Here is an 18,432-nt window from a genome sequence, read left to right on the forward strand (position 1 = left end):
CTGCATACCATACTCAGATGCTAGTGGGTCAGTATTAAATCTCTATTCTGCATCTGACTGTACTTACCAAGGCAGCACATGTTTCATTTTAGGTGGCATGGTAGATGCTCTCTGGATCAAATAGCTCTTAAAACACATTTTTGGTAATACCTTTCCCATCATTTCATGAAGCATGTGAGGCATTTGGAAGAAAGGATTAGTGATTTGCAGAGTGGAGGTGATTTGGGGAACCACAGCTCAAGTAATAGATGACAAATGGTGAAGAAAGCTAGTTGGACAGCATGGGCTTAAGGTTTTGTGAAGTGATGTAATTGATTAGTGGTTGTTGTAGCATACTCCCTTCCAAATCTGCAGCCTATGGAGACCAGATATAGCTTTTCTCTACATGCTTCTATTATTTCAGTAACATAGCAGATCTCTTTGTCTCTGTTTTTATCAGAGTACAATTCGTCAATAAAGTGATCTCTTGAATGAAATTTGCTGTGGAACACTGGTCAACCACAACTAATGTCTTCTTCCAAAAATCTTTCTGTGATTATGAGAATTGTTGTACTTACTACTGGCTCTGTGTGGCACAGTATCCTGGCTTTGATAGTGATAAACGGTGGGAGTCTGAAGGGACAGCATAAGAAATGACATAGAGAATTTTTCTCTTTCATATCCCCCGCCTTTCTGCCAACATCTGTGAGCAGGAGGCCATATCACATTTTATAGTCCTCTGTAGTCCTATCCTCCATGGATTTATATAATCTTCTTTCTAATCTGTCTACATTCTTGGCATTTCCAATATCCTGTGACATTGAGTTCTGCAGTTCTGTGATTGAGCATGGGATTTAATAACATGCTGAATGTTTCAGCAAGTACAACAACAATAGTTAATTCACTTACTATATTTTTCTTATAATTTCATCTCCTTTCACAAGGTTATCCTGCTCTCTCATTCTTGTGCTTAGTCATTGTTATTTTATAATAGGTCTAGACACAGAATGTGCTGTATTGTTCTGGATCCTGTGTCACAGCAGTAAGTCTCATTACTGCAGTAATTGTTCTTTGCCGTTCTCTTGATTATTCAGAATATAGGGAGGAACAGCAGAATTTCAGTATAAGAATAAAACCAACACTCTGTAGACATATAAGAACAGAAGCAACATTCTCTGTAGACATGTAAGAACATGTGAACTTCACAGGAAGGCTTCATTTTCTCATTTAACAGAGAAACTTGAAATAGGACTGCATGGTGTTCAAATGAACATTGAAATTACTTGTTTTGTTGTGTGATGTCCTTATCAGACATGGATTAATTCTGTGTGTTTGTATTCATCTTCCACATTAAGTATACACAGAAAATATCACAGAACAATTAATTCTGACCATGCATGCTTTTGTGGTTGAGGATTTAGCACTATAGACTTGTTTTTATACTTAAATTTAGATTAATGGATTGCTACTTTTAAATCTGCCACTCCTCTCAAATTAAAACACTGTATTAGTTGAGCTAAGATTTTTAGCTTCTGTAATCCTGTTAGACAGGTTTATCACTGTGGCTTGTTCAGGTGATGACTTGTATTCTTGGTGAACAGCACCACAGCCAGTGTTTGTCTCTGCAGGGCCTGAGGCACTGGGGCATCTCGTAATGAGCACTGCTGCTAGTAGTCCCTTTTTTTTTTTTACCTCTGATTGAACACTGCGAATTTAATATAAAGATTAACAGAATTAAGCACATTGCTGGTGTTTCTTTCACTAAGAATTCATGAACATTAATAGGAAATAGAATCACTTGTTCAGACAATAAGTTTGAATTAAAATGTTTTCTCTTGTCATCCTTCTCCCTCATACAATTCTTACTGTTGTTGTTTCCTTGCATCAAGAGATCAGACCATTGTTATTTTTTATTGTAAATGAAATAACCTTTTTAATCTGTATCAAATAACAACCAAGAGTTCTCAACTTATATTGAGGACCGTGCTGGAAACTTCTCTCCTGACTCCAACAATTAATTGTTCATCTTTTGCAATCTTTCAGTTGGTTATCCCTGTGTTTGCTTTCTCAGAGAATTAGACCTCTTAAGGGTTTTGAGACTGGAGCTCATAAGTATGAGGCTGGAATAAAGATGAGGAAAAGGGTATAAGGTATTTGTTATTAAGGGTATAGGTATTTATATTTACCTTGTATTGTGTGACTGACATGCAAATAAATCTTAGGAGCTGAATGTGTACACCTTGGAAAGAAATAGAGACTGATGGCAGATTGCTGTTTTGAGACTCAAAGCATAAAGAAACTAAGGATGGTGGTGAACAGCCACAGTAGTATCCCAGAAAAAAACTTCAGCAGTGGGTAGAAAAACATGCATTTGTCTTTTCCTTTTTAAGTTTTCAGATGACAATTCCATAATAAAGAGCACTTTTGAATAGCCAGAACAATTTTCCACTGGTGCATTTTGGGATTTTTACTGAACCATGTTTCCATTGCTTGGATACTTTTGCCATTTTTTCTTGATGGCTGACAAGAACTTAGGAGATGCAATTCTGTTCCCTGCCTCAAAGACAGACCAGTCCTCAGCATCATGGCTTGTCTTTTACAGAGGTTTCCTTTCAGCCTTTTCCAGTTGCTTTTACCTAAGATAATTCAAGAGCTCTTTTAAAAAGTCAAATGTGAAGCTATTATTGTATATTGCCAGACTGCTAGTTGTTCACAAAGTACATCTGTCACTGAATGATGTTATCCTGAAAAATGGTCACTGAAAAAATGGCTGGAGAAAAGAGAAATCAAGTTGTAATGTGGCTGAAACCCATTAGCAAAAGTCCATATATCTTCAGTCAGTAGAAACAAATTCTGCTTTTCAGGCATAGCTTAAAAAGACAAAAATTGTTGTGATTGGGGTTTTATTTATTATCTGGAAACAATTATTATACACTCTATCTGAAACATCCCTTTGGTTTAAAAGCTAAAAAAAACACAAGTGCACATAATAGATTGATCTTGATAATGGTGAGGTAGCATTTGTGGACAAATATGTGTGTCAGAGGAAAATCAGGTTTAGAAAGGCTGAAGAAGCAACTCTTTATTGCCCCTAAATCTACTTTAAAGCTTTTGTGAAACACTTTCTCTGTGTTATTTCTGCACTTTGAAAGCCGTGGTAGTTCTTCAGAAAGATACAATGGCCGTGGTAGTTCTTCAGAAAGATACAATGTTAAGATGTGGAAATGTGAGAAATAAGCTGTAGAATGATCCTACTGTAAAGAGTCATCATAAGGTACATGTACAGCCTATCGGTTGCCAACATGAAGTTTCATAAGCCAAGTGAACATTATCAGTCTTCTGAAATGTGTTCCCTTCCTCTCCTTTGAAGTGTCATGATATGATCTGTTTTCCTTAGTGTAGGTGAAAGCGATTTTTACCACAGCTGAAGGTAGAAACTATTTTGTTGTAGTCTGTGGAAGGGTGCTCTGATGTCTGTGCTACTTTTAAGTTTGCATACTCATGGAAGTTAAAAACTGTGGAATAAATTTATTTAAAATTAAAAATAAAAATGTTACTGAAGCTTATTGTAAATTTTAATTTTCAAGCACTCTTTTTATGTAGATGATGTTATCAAGCTGTGAATGTAAGTGGCCAAAAATATGGGAGCAAATTGTGAAAATTCTGGCGCATCTACTCCTTCATTACTTTTTGTAGTCCAAAGGGTTTAGGAAGTTATCTTGTATAGAGAGTTTACTTGATTTGAAAAAAAAAACCTGTTTGATTCAGCAGTTTTGGAGGACCTCCAATATTACTATAAATTTTGGCCCTTAGAAATGCTAAGATTTTACATTGCCGCTCTTCAATTAAGGAGTGTGGGTTTTATACTGTTAAGTGGCTTGTGAGTTTTGGGTTTTTTGACAGCGTGGTACTTGGCATTGTGTGATTGCTAGGAGGCTTGACTGCAGGGGGTCAGAAGCAAAATGTTAGAAATGAAAGCAAAGCTTCAATCAGCATGCAGTACTGGCTTGTCATTGCAGTGGTTTGTATGGTTTATTATAATTGAAATAGAGCATGTGCTGGCCTGAAGAGTAAGCCAGGGAGACTACATTCAAAATGCTGTGGGAAGGAAAAAGGAGGATTTCGTGATATGGATGAAAAACAAGCAGTCATCTAGCTCTTTAATTGTTCAAATCATGAGCATTTTATTGGAGATTACGAACATATTAAAAATATGCTGTTACCTATAAACATTAATGAAAGCAAGTATTTACACTAGAGACGAAGTTATAACCTCAAAGTGTGATTACTTTATAATAATGTGGTTTCTGCTGTAAGATTTGTTCTATTTCAGACTACATTGGGGAGATCCTAAGATTCAAAAATTATATATTTATGGCTGTTTTGAGTTGCAAATAGTGGGGTTTTTTCCAAGCAGAAATGGCAACTTCTCTTTAGGAGAAAAACAAGTAAGTACACTGCACAGTTTGTCAGTTCCTCAAATATTGTAACTGCCTACCTGCATATATCTGTCCTTTTCTCTTGCTAAGGCACTGTTGGTTTGATGAGTAGGAAAACTAGTGCAGTGCACTCCTGCCCTGTGCCCAATTTCCCTGCAGCTGTCCATAACACCCTTTCTGTTTCCTTGCTTCTCTGCTGCAGTGTGAGCAGTCCCACCTGATGAGAGAGCACGAGGATGTGCAGGAGCGAACAACGCTGCGCTACGAGGAGCGGATCACAGAGCTGCACAGCATCATTGCTGAGCTCAACAAGAAAATCGATCGGCTGCAGGGAGCAACCATAAGGTACTGCAGCTTCCTGGGAATTCTGGGCCAGGGCAAGACTGGTGCAAGATGTGGTGTGAGTTATGCTCTAATATGATGACGACTTTCAGGCTTGTCATGACGGGTACAGAATAGCTGCCCATAATTAAGGTGTGTGTTCTGCAGGGTATCATCCCAAGCACCCAAGAAGTGCTGCCTTCTTTCTGGCAAAGCCACACTTTCCAAAACCTGACAAGCACTGCAAAACATGCACCATGACATCCAAATATTCCTTTTTGTAATGTGCCAGTGTACCATATAAGTGATAGCAACAGTATGTAAAGGAAGATGAAGGTGCTCGACTTGAACCTCTGCTTTTAACTTTATTTTGCAGCCTCCTGTAGATTACCTAAGCAAAATAATTTGTGGGAAAGACACAGTTCAAATAGATATCAGTAGGTTTTGCCTCTTCTTGTGCTGGCTTTTTTGACAAAACACAATGGTACAAGTCATGTTGTTGCCTGGTTCTGCAGCAGCAAAGCTTGGGGTATTACACTAGGTTGTTACTGTGTTAAAATAAACTTTATATTTGACTACATGGAAACAGTTTTCCTCACTTTTTACAGTTTATGTTTTTACATATTATTTTCAATGTTGAAAAGTTGGACTAGAGTGCAGAAGGAGCTTCCTAAAGTTTACCTAGTGAAGATGCAATGATATGCCAGAATCTGTGGATTTTCTAGAGAACATTAAGTTAGATTTGATGCATTTGTGGGTAATGTTGATGTGGTGCTCTGTCCATATAGCAAATTTTCAGTTTTCCTTTACCTATTAGTTGCACTTACTTTTTGGTAATTGCTTCATTTCTTTGTTGTAAATACTGCTGCTAGCACAAGACAATGTTGTTAGAATTACTCACCTAATCTTTCATTAATATATTAGAATGGAAAAAGAAAAATGTTTAGTGTACCATAAATAAGAGGAAATACAATCCCATACATATTTACCACTACTAAAGCAGTGTTAGAATCACATGTTCATGTTATTTAAGAACATAAGTACTGTTGGCTATGAGATGATCATAACTAGCAAGGGTCACTGTGAGATTTTTCAGGTATTTTCTGCTGGTAGTAGTTCTCTGAAAAAAATCCTCATGACTCCCTTCTTCATTTATGCTTGATACCTCTGCAGACAAACTTTCCCTTTGTCTTTTAAAAAGACTAGTTGAAAAGCAAAATCTGAGAAAGCATGAGAACTGCACTGATGTTTTTTCTTCTTGAGTGACAGAAAAACTCTATGACATTTAAGAAGAATATTACATAGAATTCATAAAAATGGTGTGTTTGGAATCCCTGTGGCAAAGTAAATGCCAGGTAGTGTAAAATTATGAAATACTAGAATCAGATGGATACCTCTGAATGTTTAACCATGTCCATAAGTGAGTCAGCTGTGACGTGCACAGGAACATGAGGTGTAAGAAACAAGCCTAATGGGATGTACATGTTGCTTTCATGAAAAATGCAGATTTTCTGTCCTTTTGGGCAGTTCTGGCCTTTAAAGGCATCAGAACAATACTATTGCAACAGGTGCCACACCATTGTCACGCCACTCCAGTTTAATTCAATCATCTGAGAGCTTGTTTTGCTCAGACAGCTGGAATGCCTCATCTGGTTTTATTTGTTTTGGTTTTATTAGTAAGAACAAAAAATGTTTGTTAAGTTAGTGGCTCTTTTTATTTCCTTTAATGATGGAAATAGCTTATTTTCTTTGGCAGGCCAATAATTTGGTGCCTGGGGAACAGAGGAGAAATATTCCTTCTGAAAATGGAAACTGAAGGGATTCCACAGGGTTTGTTAAGCCTGCTGAAAGAAGGAAAACTGATACCTCCTGGTGTGGCTTTCTGTAAATCCACTCTGAGATCCACATGTGTCAGTCTTGAGGAGCTGTCTGTGCGTCCCACAGAGCAAGGGTGGTGCAGTTGCTGTCCTTGCTGGAACAGCACTCCACCCTTGGCTCTGGGGACTGCTGAGTCTGGGAGCTGCAGCAGAACACTCCTGAGTGGAGATGTTCTGGGAACACAGCGCTGCTGGGGCCTCAGCAGTTACACTTTCCTCTAAAACAGGAGGATTTTGGTTTTGATTTGTCTCTTTGAAACTGCAGGTAGTATTGAGGAGAGGCTTTACTTGTGCTGTGACGAAATTTGGGCTGTCTTTCTGGAACCAGAATTTACATTAATTGCATAACAGATAAATGTTTCCCCAATGCTGACACAGTGACTCTCTTTTTCACATACCAGTTTTAGATTGTAAAAATAAAGTAACCTGTAGCTTCATGTACCTCTACTCTGTGACATTCCTTATAGTTCCTAAACACAAAAATATTTTAGAAATAATTAGAAGAAACCAGTGCTTCATGGAGGGTATTTGACTATCCTCTTTAAATTGTATTATATTTATTTGAATGTGAGCTGTGCCGTCAGAATGTCGGACAGAAAGTAAGGAGACACCGTGTTTAAATCTGAATAAGGTGTTACAACAGTTTGAGGAGGAGTGTTGGCAGGCTGTATAAGCTAGTTAATATTCTCCATTCTGAGAATTTTTGTCTCTATTTTTTGGTGTGTGTTGGGGGTTTTTTGCTTTTGCACTGTCAGAGTTTAGAAGTGTAATGGCTTTTGCTCATGCAGTTTAGTAATGCCAGCTCTAGAATCATGGAGTGGTTTGGGTAGGAAGGACTTGTAAGACCATCTAGTTCCAACCTCTGCTATGGGCAGGGACACCTTCCACAAAACCAGGTGGCTCAGGGCTCTGTCTAGCTTGGCTAGGAATGCTTTCAGGAATGGGGCAGCCACAGCTTTCCTGGGAGAAAGCTTAACTCACATGTCAATGCATGTGTTGCTTCCCAGGTGTGTCTGATATGCTGATACCAGTGGCAGTAATCTTACAGGAATATTTTTAGAAGTTTAGAGGATTTTTCTAGGTTTGCTAGTCATTTCTTGGGTCCATGTGTGTGGCCTCATGAATTCTTAGCTGCAGCTCTTGCTCTGCATTCTTCCAGCACTCCTTGAGGAAAATGAGTTCACTGTGCTTGGGGGGAGCAAGCCAGCATTCATCTGCAATTGTATCATCTCCCTACTGCTGATGCTCCAGACAGCCTAACTGGTTTGGAATCCACCTTCCAAAAAGAGGTATTAAGGTGAAAAAAGTGTGTTCCAGCACTCAGATACTCAGGTGCAAGTAGACGAGCCTCCGTTGCCAAAGATCTCTGTCCTTTGACAAGGTGCATGCAATTTTATCTCAAAATGTACAGCCTAGAAGATGGGAAAACCAGTCAAATGGATCTTCCCAGAGTCATATTGTAAATACTTGGACATAAAGGATGCACCCAGTTACTCTGAAAGATGAAAAGGATTTAGAAATTATACGGTAGAGTACTAAAATGCAATAATGTCTACATTTAAGGTGAAAATTTCTGACTTCAGAAGTTTTTCATATAGCCTCAGATTCATTCAAACTTTACTTTTTTTTTCCTTAATAATTTCTTTGGCTGTCAAAATCAGCTGTAACTTCAGTGTGTGACTGACAGTTTTTCTTAGATGTCAAATTGAGGTTCAAGAAAAGGTAAAGAGAGATGTCTAATTGCTTTTAGTTCTAAACCAGTGGCTGTTTGAGTACATCTCTAACTCTAAAAATAGCGAGCAAGTGTAACAATACCAGACAGAAATATACTCTGTTCAATGTTGGTGCCTGCTAAGAATTACTTGAAATAGTTGTCAAGAAGCTTATTATTAGTGTAAAATAATTTGTTCAGACTTACAATTTTTATTCTGAGATAATTTAGAAAGTGTTGGAAGTTAATGGAAAAGAGGGGTAGTGTGAGAAACAACTGCTCACTTTGAAAATTTAAAAAGGCTTATTTAACATTGAAAAAAAAAATACAGCTAAGGACTACATAAGGAAAAATTCACAGTGCTGGGAGCTGCCCTCGTGGATACCATGTGGCTAGTTCATCTTCAAGATGGATGCTCAGTCTTTTAAATCCTGGGGGGTTGTATCAGCCCGCCCTGGCCCCCCCCAAGGTCTGTCAGTCAGCTCTTCTTTGCCATTTATCGGTGGAGACTGCTTGCTTGTAAATTGATTGGAGATCAGGTGTTGCCATCCTGCAGCCGCTAATCACCAAGCTTTTCCATTCCCAACTGCCCCATGCAAGGGATGCGTGTGCACGCCTTGTTTTTACCTATCCTAAACAACCCAGGCTGTCTGATGGCAACAATACAGGAGGAGAAAAGGGAACTAATTATGGGGAGAACAGAGGACATCTAAACTACAATAACATAACTATACATCACTAAAGCTTTTCTTAATATTCAAACAATAGTAATTTCTTAATTGCGAGAGCCAGTCATCTCATTATCCATCTATAACAGTAGCAAAGAGACTACAGCTTCACAAGAAATAGCACACAGCGCTTACAGTCACATTTACACAGTGACCTGGAGGTCTAATTCTGGCTTCTAAATATGTGCTAGGTGGAACCATTTCAAAGGGCAATGTGGGTGTAATAATGTTGGCTTCAGTGCACAGTGCCCAGCTCCACCTGCCCTCAGTGATTAATTTCTGTGCTGTCTCAAGCGTGTCACAATTTGTTCACAATGAACTAGTTCAGAGGGACTAAATGAACTAGTTTAGAGGGACTAGTCAATCTTCGTGCTCATACACCTGTAGTATTTTCTATTGGAGGGTCTTAGAGGGTTTTAAAATTAGTTTTTTTAAATAAAATGATTGTTCAAAAACTGCTGATATCTGTAGTACAAACTATAGACTTTTTGCTTCTGTGTAGAAAACATGCACCTTGCCAGTGTTCTGTGGTGTGAAAGGATGCTGAAAAATGTGCAGTTTTGCTCACTGTTGGAACAAGTATTTCTGAGTGTCTGTGCAGCACTCTGGTCCTTGGTTGCACCTAGTAGTGAAGAAAACAATTGGTGCAGAAGTGACTGAAAACCACAGAGTTTTTTCTCTAATCCTCCCATCCTCTGTGTTTAGAATGGCTTGATCTGGTCTTAATTGCCTCCAACTTACCATGACATTCCAGCAAGTGGGACCATCAGGGCCCATTACAGAACAAATGCCTGCTTTTTACAACAAAGCTGTTGCTGATGGCAGCAATAAGGAAGTTGTAATGCCTCCAGTGGTGTGGCTGGAGTCCAATGCTGGTCCTTGTCAGCTGTCGAGCACCTTGCATTTCCAGTGCCACTGGAGGACTCTTTCCTCTGTTTTGAAGAAAAGAAAGTCTCAAACACCATCTTGTGTTACTGCCAGCATCAGTTTTAATGGCAGAATTTATATTTGTGAGGTATCACTGCCCTTGAATTCCCCCTTATTGCCCTCAGTCTGTTTTCAGTCTGTTCTCTGGGGGTGGAGCAGTGATTGACCTTGCTGCCACATTATCAGAAATGGATTTCTGATCTTTCTGGTCAGCTTTTAAAACCATTAGTTCATTTAGAAACTGACTTCTGGCTTGAGTCATCAGAAGGGTGAGAGTCCTGCTGCATGATGTACTTTTCACTGTTCCAAGATCCTGAAGGGCACTTAAACTGAAAAACCCAGTGCTATTACTAGCTAGGTGAGGCTGTTGTATTTTAAACAGAAAAAATCTGTGCAAGATCCCAAAGAAGAGTGGTGAGAAATTATTTTTATTATGTGTGCAGTTGCTTTAAGGCCAGAACTTTTTATCCATTTGAGAGGTAATTCGGGTTTTAAAAACATAAGACTAATTGTTTCATGAAAAATGAAACAAAATCAGTTACCTTCAGAGGAAAAATTACAACTGTTTGAGTGGTTGGTAATTGTTTTGTCTAAAGCTAATTACTAGTGGCTTTTTTTGTGGCTAATAAAAAACTGGTTCATGGAACATTACATGACGCTTATGTGTCTTCATTACACTGTTTTAACTCCTGCTATTCATGACTAGGTTCTATCACTCTCTTAAACACGTGTTTCCTGGTACTTCCAAGACTATTCTTTGATGTAAATCTCGGTGTTTACCAGCTGACCTGCAATTTGTTTAGTAATTGTAGCCACTAAGGGCTTCTGCTAAAGTCTCACTTTCTTTGCCGTGAAGCAAATGTAAGGGCTAAAAGAACATGGTAGAAATTGCATCTCACTACCTTGGGAAATCCTGCTTGGCGAGCAAGCTAGAAGTCCTTTTTTGGGTTTTATTGAGGTACATAAGTTCTCACCTCTGCAGCTCTGAGAGCAGACTTTACTTCTGTCATTGATACCTGCATGTATTGGCCATCTTGTCTGTTGTTTTGCCTGACAAATCGAGAAACACCTCCAGGCTAAATCCTGCAAGAAACACTCATCACCATGTAGCACACACACAACAGACCTAACATTATAGATACCCCTCCCAGATGCAGATCCCCAGATAGGTCTTTGCTGTTTCTCATTGTTTCCAAAGCCAGACGGTTCTATTCTCACACTTTTCTGCTGAATCTGCAGCAAAATTAATCTCTGCGTGTGATTTAGTGTGCAATAAAATGATGGCTGTTTCTTTTCTATCAGAGGGGGCCCTGCACCTGGATAAACTGGTGTTTTTCCAATGTTTAAAACAGATACTTTAATGTGAAAACAGTTGCTATGAAAGTTTAAAAAATAATAAATCTGAGTCGAATCAGCAAATGGATCAAAAGAAAAAATGTTTACAAATGTTCCCAAGCAAAGCTATTATTCATTTACTTATCGTCTTTCCCAGTGCTTTGAACTCTTTGTGTGGAGATGGGAGAGAAAAGCCGTAATTTTTTAAGCTCATTAGCTTCAGCTAAAGTATTTTGTGTCCTCAATTATTTTAGTTGAACCAGCTTGACAAATAAACTAGGTAATTGAGTCTTTTTTTTTTTTTTTTTTGCAGCAGTTCAGTGCAATGCTCACTTATCTGTTGCCCTCTCTTTTGGGAAGAGAAAATAAAAAAGCAACCTGTCTCCAAAAGCATTTTGATTCACATATGCAGGTACCTGCATGTGCATGATTACTTTGCACATGAGGTGGTGACATCGTTGGACTGAGAAAGAGACCAAAACCAGCTACTTCTAATCCACTTTGGGATCAAGGCCACTTGTGCTGATTTGTGTAAATTATCAGCTGGGGAGTTACTTCAGAGCAGTCTATGTCCTTGCACACATCCTTGATAGCACTCAGTTCCACCCATTGCTTTTTTCTCCAGTGGCCAGGAGAAATAATGAAGTTAGGAATAAAGAAATGGAAACCAGGCACCAACTGCTGCAAGTGGGTGTTACAAGCGTGGCACAGTGGCTTTGCAGTGAAGAGTTTAAAGTCATCTCTACTGACTGGGCAAAACACTTGTGTGAATTGGATCCTGTGGCTCATCTTGTGGGTCTGAAATGACTGTCACGCAGATGCACTTTTCCTCAGAGAATTTAATTTTTCCTTTTGCTCTCTCTGCCAGGGAGGAGGATGAGTACTCAGAGCTGCGGTCAGAGCTGAGCCAAAGCCAGCAGGAGGTTAATGAAGACTCACGCAGCATGGACCAGAACTCTGTCTCAGTGCCAGAGAACCAGTCCACCATGGTCACTGCAGATGTGGGTGAGTTGTGTTCTTAGCAGAAGTGATGACTTCCCACAGCAGAAAGGTATCATAGCTTTTGAAATGCAAATCCAAGCATTTGATGAGGAAATGAATTAATGTAGGATGTGTTAATCACAATTGATGCTGAGTCTCTACATGACTGTGAACTTAGATGCAAAGTAATCTTTGTGCCTTGATTGTAGAATTTTAGAATCATTGCATTTTGAAAAAATCTGTGACATCGAGTCCAACTATCAACCCAGCATCACCACCATGTTCACCATTACATTTATTGTCGTCAAGTGCCATATCCACATAGTTTTTGAGCACTTTCAGGCATGGTGACTCCATGCACCCCCTAGGCAGTCTATTCCAATGCTTCATAACCCTGTCCATGAACACGTTTTTCCTGATATCCAATCTAAACCTCCCCTGGTGCAGCTTGAGGCTGTTTGCTCTGGTCTGGTCACTTGTACCTGGGAAAAGAGTCTGACTCTCACCTGACTGCACCCTCCTCTCAGTTGCAGAGAGCAGTAAGGACCCCCTGAGCCTCCATTTCCCCAGAAGCAGACTATCTTGCAGAATTCTGGTGTAATCCTCACTATGACAGATTTCCAGAATTCTCTTCAGTATTCTGTTCCTGTTTCCTATACTATATTGTTTACATGTGCAAGACCTGCAACAGCATATTTGTATTTTCACATCTACAATTTCTACAAGCATTGATACAACAGTATTAATAATAATGTGACTGTGAAGTGTCTGATCTAGGAATTAAAAATATTTAATAGAGGTTTTTAAAGTTATAAAAAAGTTAATGTTTTACTTTGAAAAGCTAGTGCTTACTGTTGAGTTCCTATTTGAACAGATTCTGAGGGTTTTTCCAGCCTTAAGTTTCTTCTTACCAAGGAAAAAAAAAAGAAACTTAATCACTCTTCAGGGTTTATTTTGTCTTCATGAAGTGAAGCTGAACCAGGCTTTGTGAATATAAACAGCAAGTTTATAACTTTGTTATAACAATGAAAAACATGGCAGTAGAATGACATACAATGTAGATACCTAAAATATAATGGGGATGATGTTTCTGTCTCAAAAACCAACAAACAGATAGCTCTGGAGCCAGCCAAGGATTGTTGGTAATAATACACTCTGGGAAGGAACAGGATGTGGCTGGAGAAGGGAGCCGTGTGGAGGTACAGGCGCCACTCTTTAGAGACAAATGTCCTTCTTCAGCTCCAGGACATGAACACAACAAAGCACACAGCAAGCGCAGGGATGTAGCTGAGAAGGGGGCATATGCTGTAGAGGGGAATCCAGGTCACTTAAGACCCCAGAAGCCCTCCCAGCCATTTCTAGAAAGGTTTGAAAGAACAGATTGCCCATGATAACTAATTTGCATAGAAAGGGAGAACCTTATCTCCAAAGCGGGAAAAACTTACCTATAAGCAGGTCCACAAAGTCCAGAGTGCTTGCTTTACATGTGCAACCCAGCACTCTGAATGGCTGAATCATGCCAGAGCCAAGACTGGTGATCTTCTCTTTTTTCTTCTCTCTTCTTTTCCCTTCTTCTCCCTTCTTCTCTCTCCTCCTCTCTCCTTCTCTCTCCTTCTCTCTCCTCTCTCCTTCTCTCTCCTTCTTGCTCCTTCTCTTATTCTCTTACCATCTGCTCTTTCTCTCTCTTCCCTTTCCCACATCATCCAAAAACCACTGCCATGTGCTTGTATAATAGGTCAGGGCCTAACCTGACCCAGTTTCCATGCCAGGTGTGTATTTGTGAGCTTTTGTGTACCCTGTGACTTTCATCATTCCTTCGACCACAAGCATCTGCAAATCTTGTGTGCTGCCTTTCCCTGAAGAGTAGGCTCACAGACAACAATGGACAAAGTAAGGATGTTATGTCTAGGGATTCCAGCATTTCTTCCATATTTTCCTTCTATCCATAGACTCTGTCTTTTTTGGATGTTGTTTCCATATTCCTGTGAAAATAAATTGCACACACACATATAGATACAGGAATATGTTTGATTTTAAATCCTTCTAGATATACGTATATAAGGATAAATAATCATGCTCTAATAACCCATGTGCATGACTTGTTTACTGCCCTGATAGAGCGACTGCCCTAATCAGTGACTTAGTAAAACCAGTAGTACCTCATGACACTCTGGTGCATGTGGATCTGCTGCTCTGTTCTACAGGCAATAAAACACCTAGAGGTAGAACTGTGAATGTTCTCCAGTATGTCTTGCAGAGCTTGTGATTTGGCTGTGCTGGTTTTCTGTCAGAAATGGGGTTCTCACACTGTAAAATACTTATTTTATGGGGGAAGTGTCACCATCAGAACAAATCCCAGCAGACAAGGTCTTGTGACGGTTGTTTAAATGTACAAGATGTTTATTACATAAGATGTTATGGAAAAAAGCAAATTCAAGCAAACAAAACACAAGGTTTTTACAAGTAAGCATCCTGCTTGCTATATCCTGCTTGTGAGTGAGTGATGGTATTATGAAGGGCTTTTTTGGTATTACTATAACACATGGCTGATTGCTAATTAGGAATTAGTGAATGACTTCCCAGAAAAAACTTGTATATGTTGCCCATTCAAACTTTTCATGCAGTGCTATAACATCATTCTAAACTCTTCTTTTTGGTCAGGAGTAGGTTTGTATTTATGAGTGTTAGGCTGTGGAGTTAGGTTAATGATAATGAGTTTGCAGTTGTTTACTTTCTGTTCCTCCTATTCCTACATCCAGCAGCTCTCAATCCTCCCTTGCACAGGGAGGTTTCAAGACAGTCTGCAATAATCTGGTGACTCATGTCTGGTAAAAGTCGGACCCAGTTCAATGCCACACTGCTTTAGTGCCCTGCAAGATCCACAGCTATGAGACTACCACAAAGGTCCAACCATGTGAAGCGCTTGCAGCAGCAGTACAGGAATCACAGCCTCCACCAAGAATGCCTGCTGCTGTTTTTAGTGGGATGGGGGAACTGCAGGTGTGCTGCTGCCTCATAGTGCCCCCCTTTTTGTGCTGTGCTGTGGGTAGCTACTGCAGACTCTGATCTAGCCAGCCAGAAATACTGACTGGTACATCCAGGAGACAGCACAAGGGTGAATTCTGCCATAGGTCTACCTTAGGATCTGCCACTGTCCATCACCAGAGGTGAACCTAAGAGAAAGAAAATTAATTTATGGAGTGAGCTAGCAAGGTACAAAGACCCACTTGTTTTCACATAAGTGGAGGATTCTACAGCAGTGGGCACTAGAAGAGATTTGCCTGAAGACAGGAAAGGAAGTAATTCTCTGTGATACTTTAAAATAGCATTGTTGTATAAGGTGGTAATATGGTTGTAGTATGAAACATTAACTGTGGTGTTATGATCCATGAATATTCAGCTGTTTTATTTGAAGGCGTAGCTGTTAAAATAAAACATAGGCTCTAAGGTGGTTGGTAGGGATCATTTCTGTAAACACCAGGATTTTTTAAAATCAGGCAATACCTAAGTACAACCACAAAAATTCCTCTGAAAAACATCAAGTCATAACATCCCTGAATGTACCAGACAGAAGAATCTTGTGTTTACAGAGATGAACATATGACTTCAATAAAATCAGGATAATAGACCTTGAATGGCCAAAAGAACAACTGAAAAAAAAATGTCACAGAATCTAAGCATGTAATATCTTGAAATGTTCTTCAGAAAAGAGGGAGTTTTGAAGAAAGAATGGACACTTCAGATAATCCGTGGGGTGAAGCAGTCACGTGTTGTTTGTCACATGAGAGGTAGCTCATGATTTCAGTTGATGTGATTATGGTATTTAAGTCTATCAGTTGTCGAGGAAAAAGTGGCTGAGTGCAAGGACATTCTCTGAACAGTATCAGTCCTGGCTGTTCTGCAGCAGACACTTCCTGATTAAGAGTTTGTTTTTTCACTGAGTCACTAATTGTTGTGATGTTTGTTTTGTTTTGTCTTGCTTTCTTTTAGATAACTGTAGTGACTTGAATTCAGAACTGCAGAGAGTGCTGACAGGTCTGGAAAATGTTGTCTGTGGGAGGAAGAAAAGCAGCTGCAGTTTATCGGTGGCAGAAGTGGACAGGCACATTGAACAACTCACTACTGCCAGTGAACATTGTGATTTAGCTATTAAGGTAATGGTAACATTAGGCTCTAAAATGCAGCATGTACATTGCCTGAGACACCTGATCGCTTTTGTAATAATCATAATCACACTTTGCTTCCAAAGATGTTAAAAGTACTTCACAGGAGTCAACTCGAGTTCACAGTGTGAGTTTGTAAGTAGTAACACACCTGTTCTACACCTCCCAAGGTCCAGGAGGAGCTACTTTGGACCTCAAATCAGAAATGTATTTGTCCTATGCTCATTTCAAAGATAAGAGACATGAGGATACTCAACAGTTAATTTACTTTCTTAAGCAATTTTGCTTATTCAGCAAACAAGCTGTCACCTGCCCAAGGTCTTACAGGTAATCATTGACCAGTGACTGAAAACACACTGTGTATGTTTGTGGTTGGTTAAGTTGTGATTGTCTGCCTTAAAATATAAAGCTGTGCTGATTCCAGCCAGTACTGGGCTAATTTTTGCAGTAGCCAGGAGGGGGCATGGCCATGTTATCCTATCTATATCCTTCATTTTCCAGGAAAAGGGGGAAAGGGTCTCTTCCTGGTCATGTATTCTGGAGGGTGAGAGCTCATGTGCAAACTGCCTGTTTCTTGTACAGTCCCTTATCAGTCAGTATATTTGCTCTTACTGTTAATTTTCTTACCTCATTGCTGTTTCCAGTAAATAGTTCTTATCTCAACCCTTGATCTTTGCCTTTTGTGCCTCTGATGTCCCTTTCTATCCCTCCACTGGAGTCTGGGAAATGGGTGAACAGGGCTGTAGTTTCGAGTTGTTTCAGTGGGAACACTAAATTGGGGAACACCATTCCCCAGAGCGCAGCAAAAGGTAATTTAACACTGGGCATTGGTTGTGCATTAGTTCAAATGAGATAAATCAGTCTCAGGAACAGATAAGTCAAGTGATGTTGTGAATGTAACCAAACAAGGACATGGATGTTTGCTGGCACATGTAACAAAAGGCACTGCAGTTCAGAACCTGAAAGCAAGAGAGCCACAGAGAATCTTCCTATACACAGGGGAAGACATGAACAAGCTTTTTGTGTCAGGTGGAAAGGTGTCAGTGACTCCTTTATACAAGAAAAATTGTACTGACAGTTTGGTCTTGCAGTGAAGAAGTCTCTGACCATTCTAGATGGCTTTGACAACCCTTTGTAGTACTGCTGGGAAAAGTTCCTTCTCTCCCTGGTGGTGCCTGAAAAATATAACAAAATATAAAGCAATTAATGTTGAGTAATAATTTGAAGAATATGTGTATGTTAGACTTCTGGTCTCTTGGGATCAATATTAAAGCAGTTTATTTGAGTGTCTCAGAGGATTAGGATCAGTACTTTGAATGTTGCCAAGTACTTTTTGGAGTTTTGGGATGAACTGTTTTCAGAGGTCACTATTTACCAAAAGAGAGACTGTGGATTATGGGAAATAGGTAGAGATCAGCCTGTGTGAGGCCCACGGAGGTATCTGAAGAGAGATGTGTTTAACAAAGCAAAACCCACACATAAAAGCCCCTCTCCACCATTGCACCCCTGGCTGCAGGTCATTTCTGCTTTCCTGTTTCCTCAGAGAAAAAAATTGAGAGAATTTTTAAGTGAGTGGAATTGTGAATGGAAACCTGAAGTGTTCTGACTACCTCTTGCCTTGGCTATTGGCTTTTTTCTTCACCAACAGACTAATGCATTTAAATGTTTTAAATCCTTTAGCTTTGGTGGTTAAATTTCACTGGGCTCCTTTTATTGCAGTTGCTGCTGAATTACTTTTTGCTTCTTTTATGCAAACTATGTCACCCTAGCTGTCTCAATTGTTTCTGCCCCACAGAAACTGAAAAGACCTTGAAATTAAATTTATCAGATTGTCTTACTCACTTATCAGTTACAAAAGCATACTTTAAGAAAAGAATTTAAGAAAATTTCCACAGAATAGTCTGGTTAATGCTTTGTTTATTTTGGAGTTCACATCAGTAACAGATACCTAACCACTAAAATTTTGCTGAT

General features: G+C 39.4%; 1 protein-coding gene across 1 annotated transcript in view; it reads left to right on the top strand.

Moving 5' to 3' along the window:
- Positions 1 to 18,432, top strand: part of MCC (MCC regulator of WNT signaling pathway) — a 183,250-nt gene that overhangs the window by 117,820 nt on the left and 46,998 nt on the right. The window contains 3 exon segments of the mRNA XM_059492528.1: positions 4,621 to 4,763; positions 12,186 to 12,322; positions 16,289 to 16,452. Of these exon segments, the coding sequence (XP_059348511.1) occupies positions 4,621 to 4,763; positions 12,186 to 12,322; positions 16,289 to 16,452 (444 nt within the window).

Source organism: Ammospiza nelsoni, chromosome Z (assembly GCF_027579445.1).
Source record: "Ammospiza nelsoni isolate bAmmNel1 chromosome Z, bAmmNel1.pri, whole genome shotgun sequence".
In the NCBI taxonomy this organism is placed as follows: Eukaryota; Metazoa; Chordata; class Aves; order Passeriformes; family Passerellidae; genus Ammospiza; species Ammospiza nelsoni.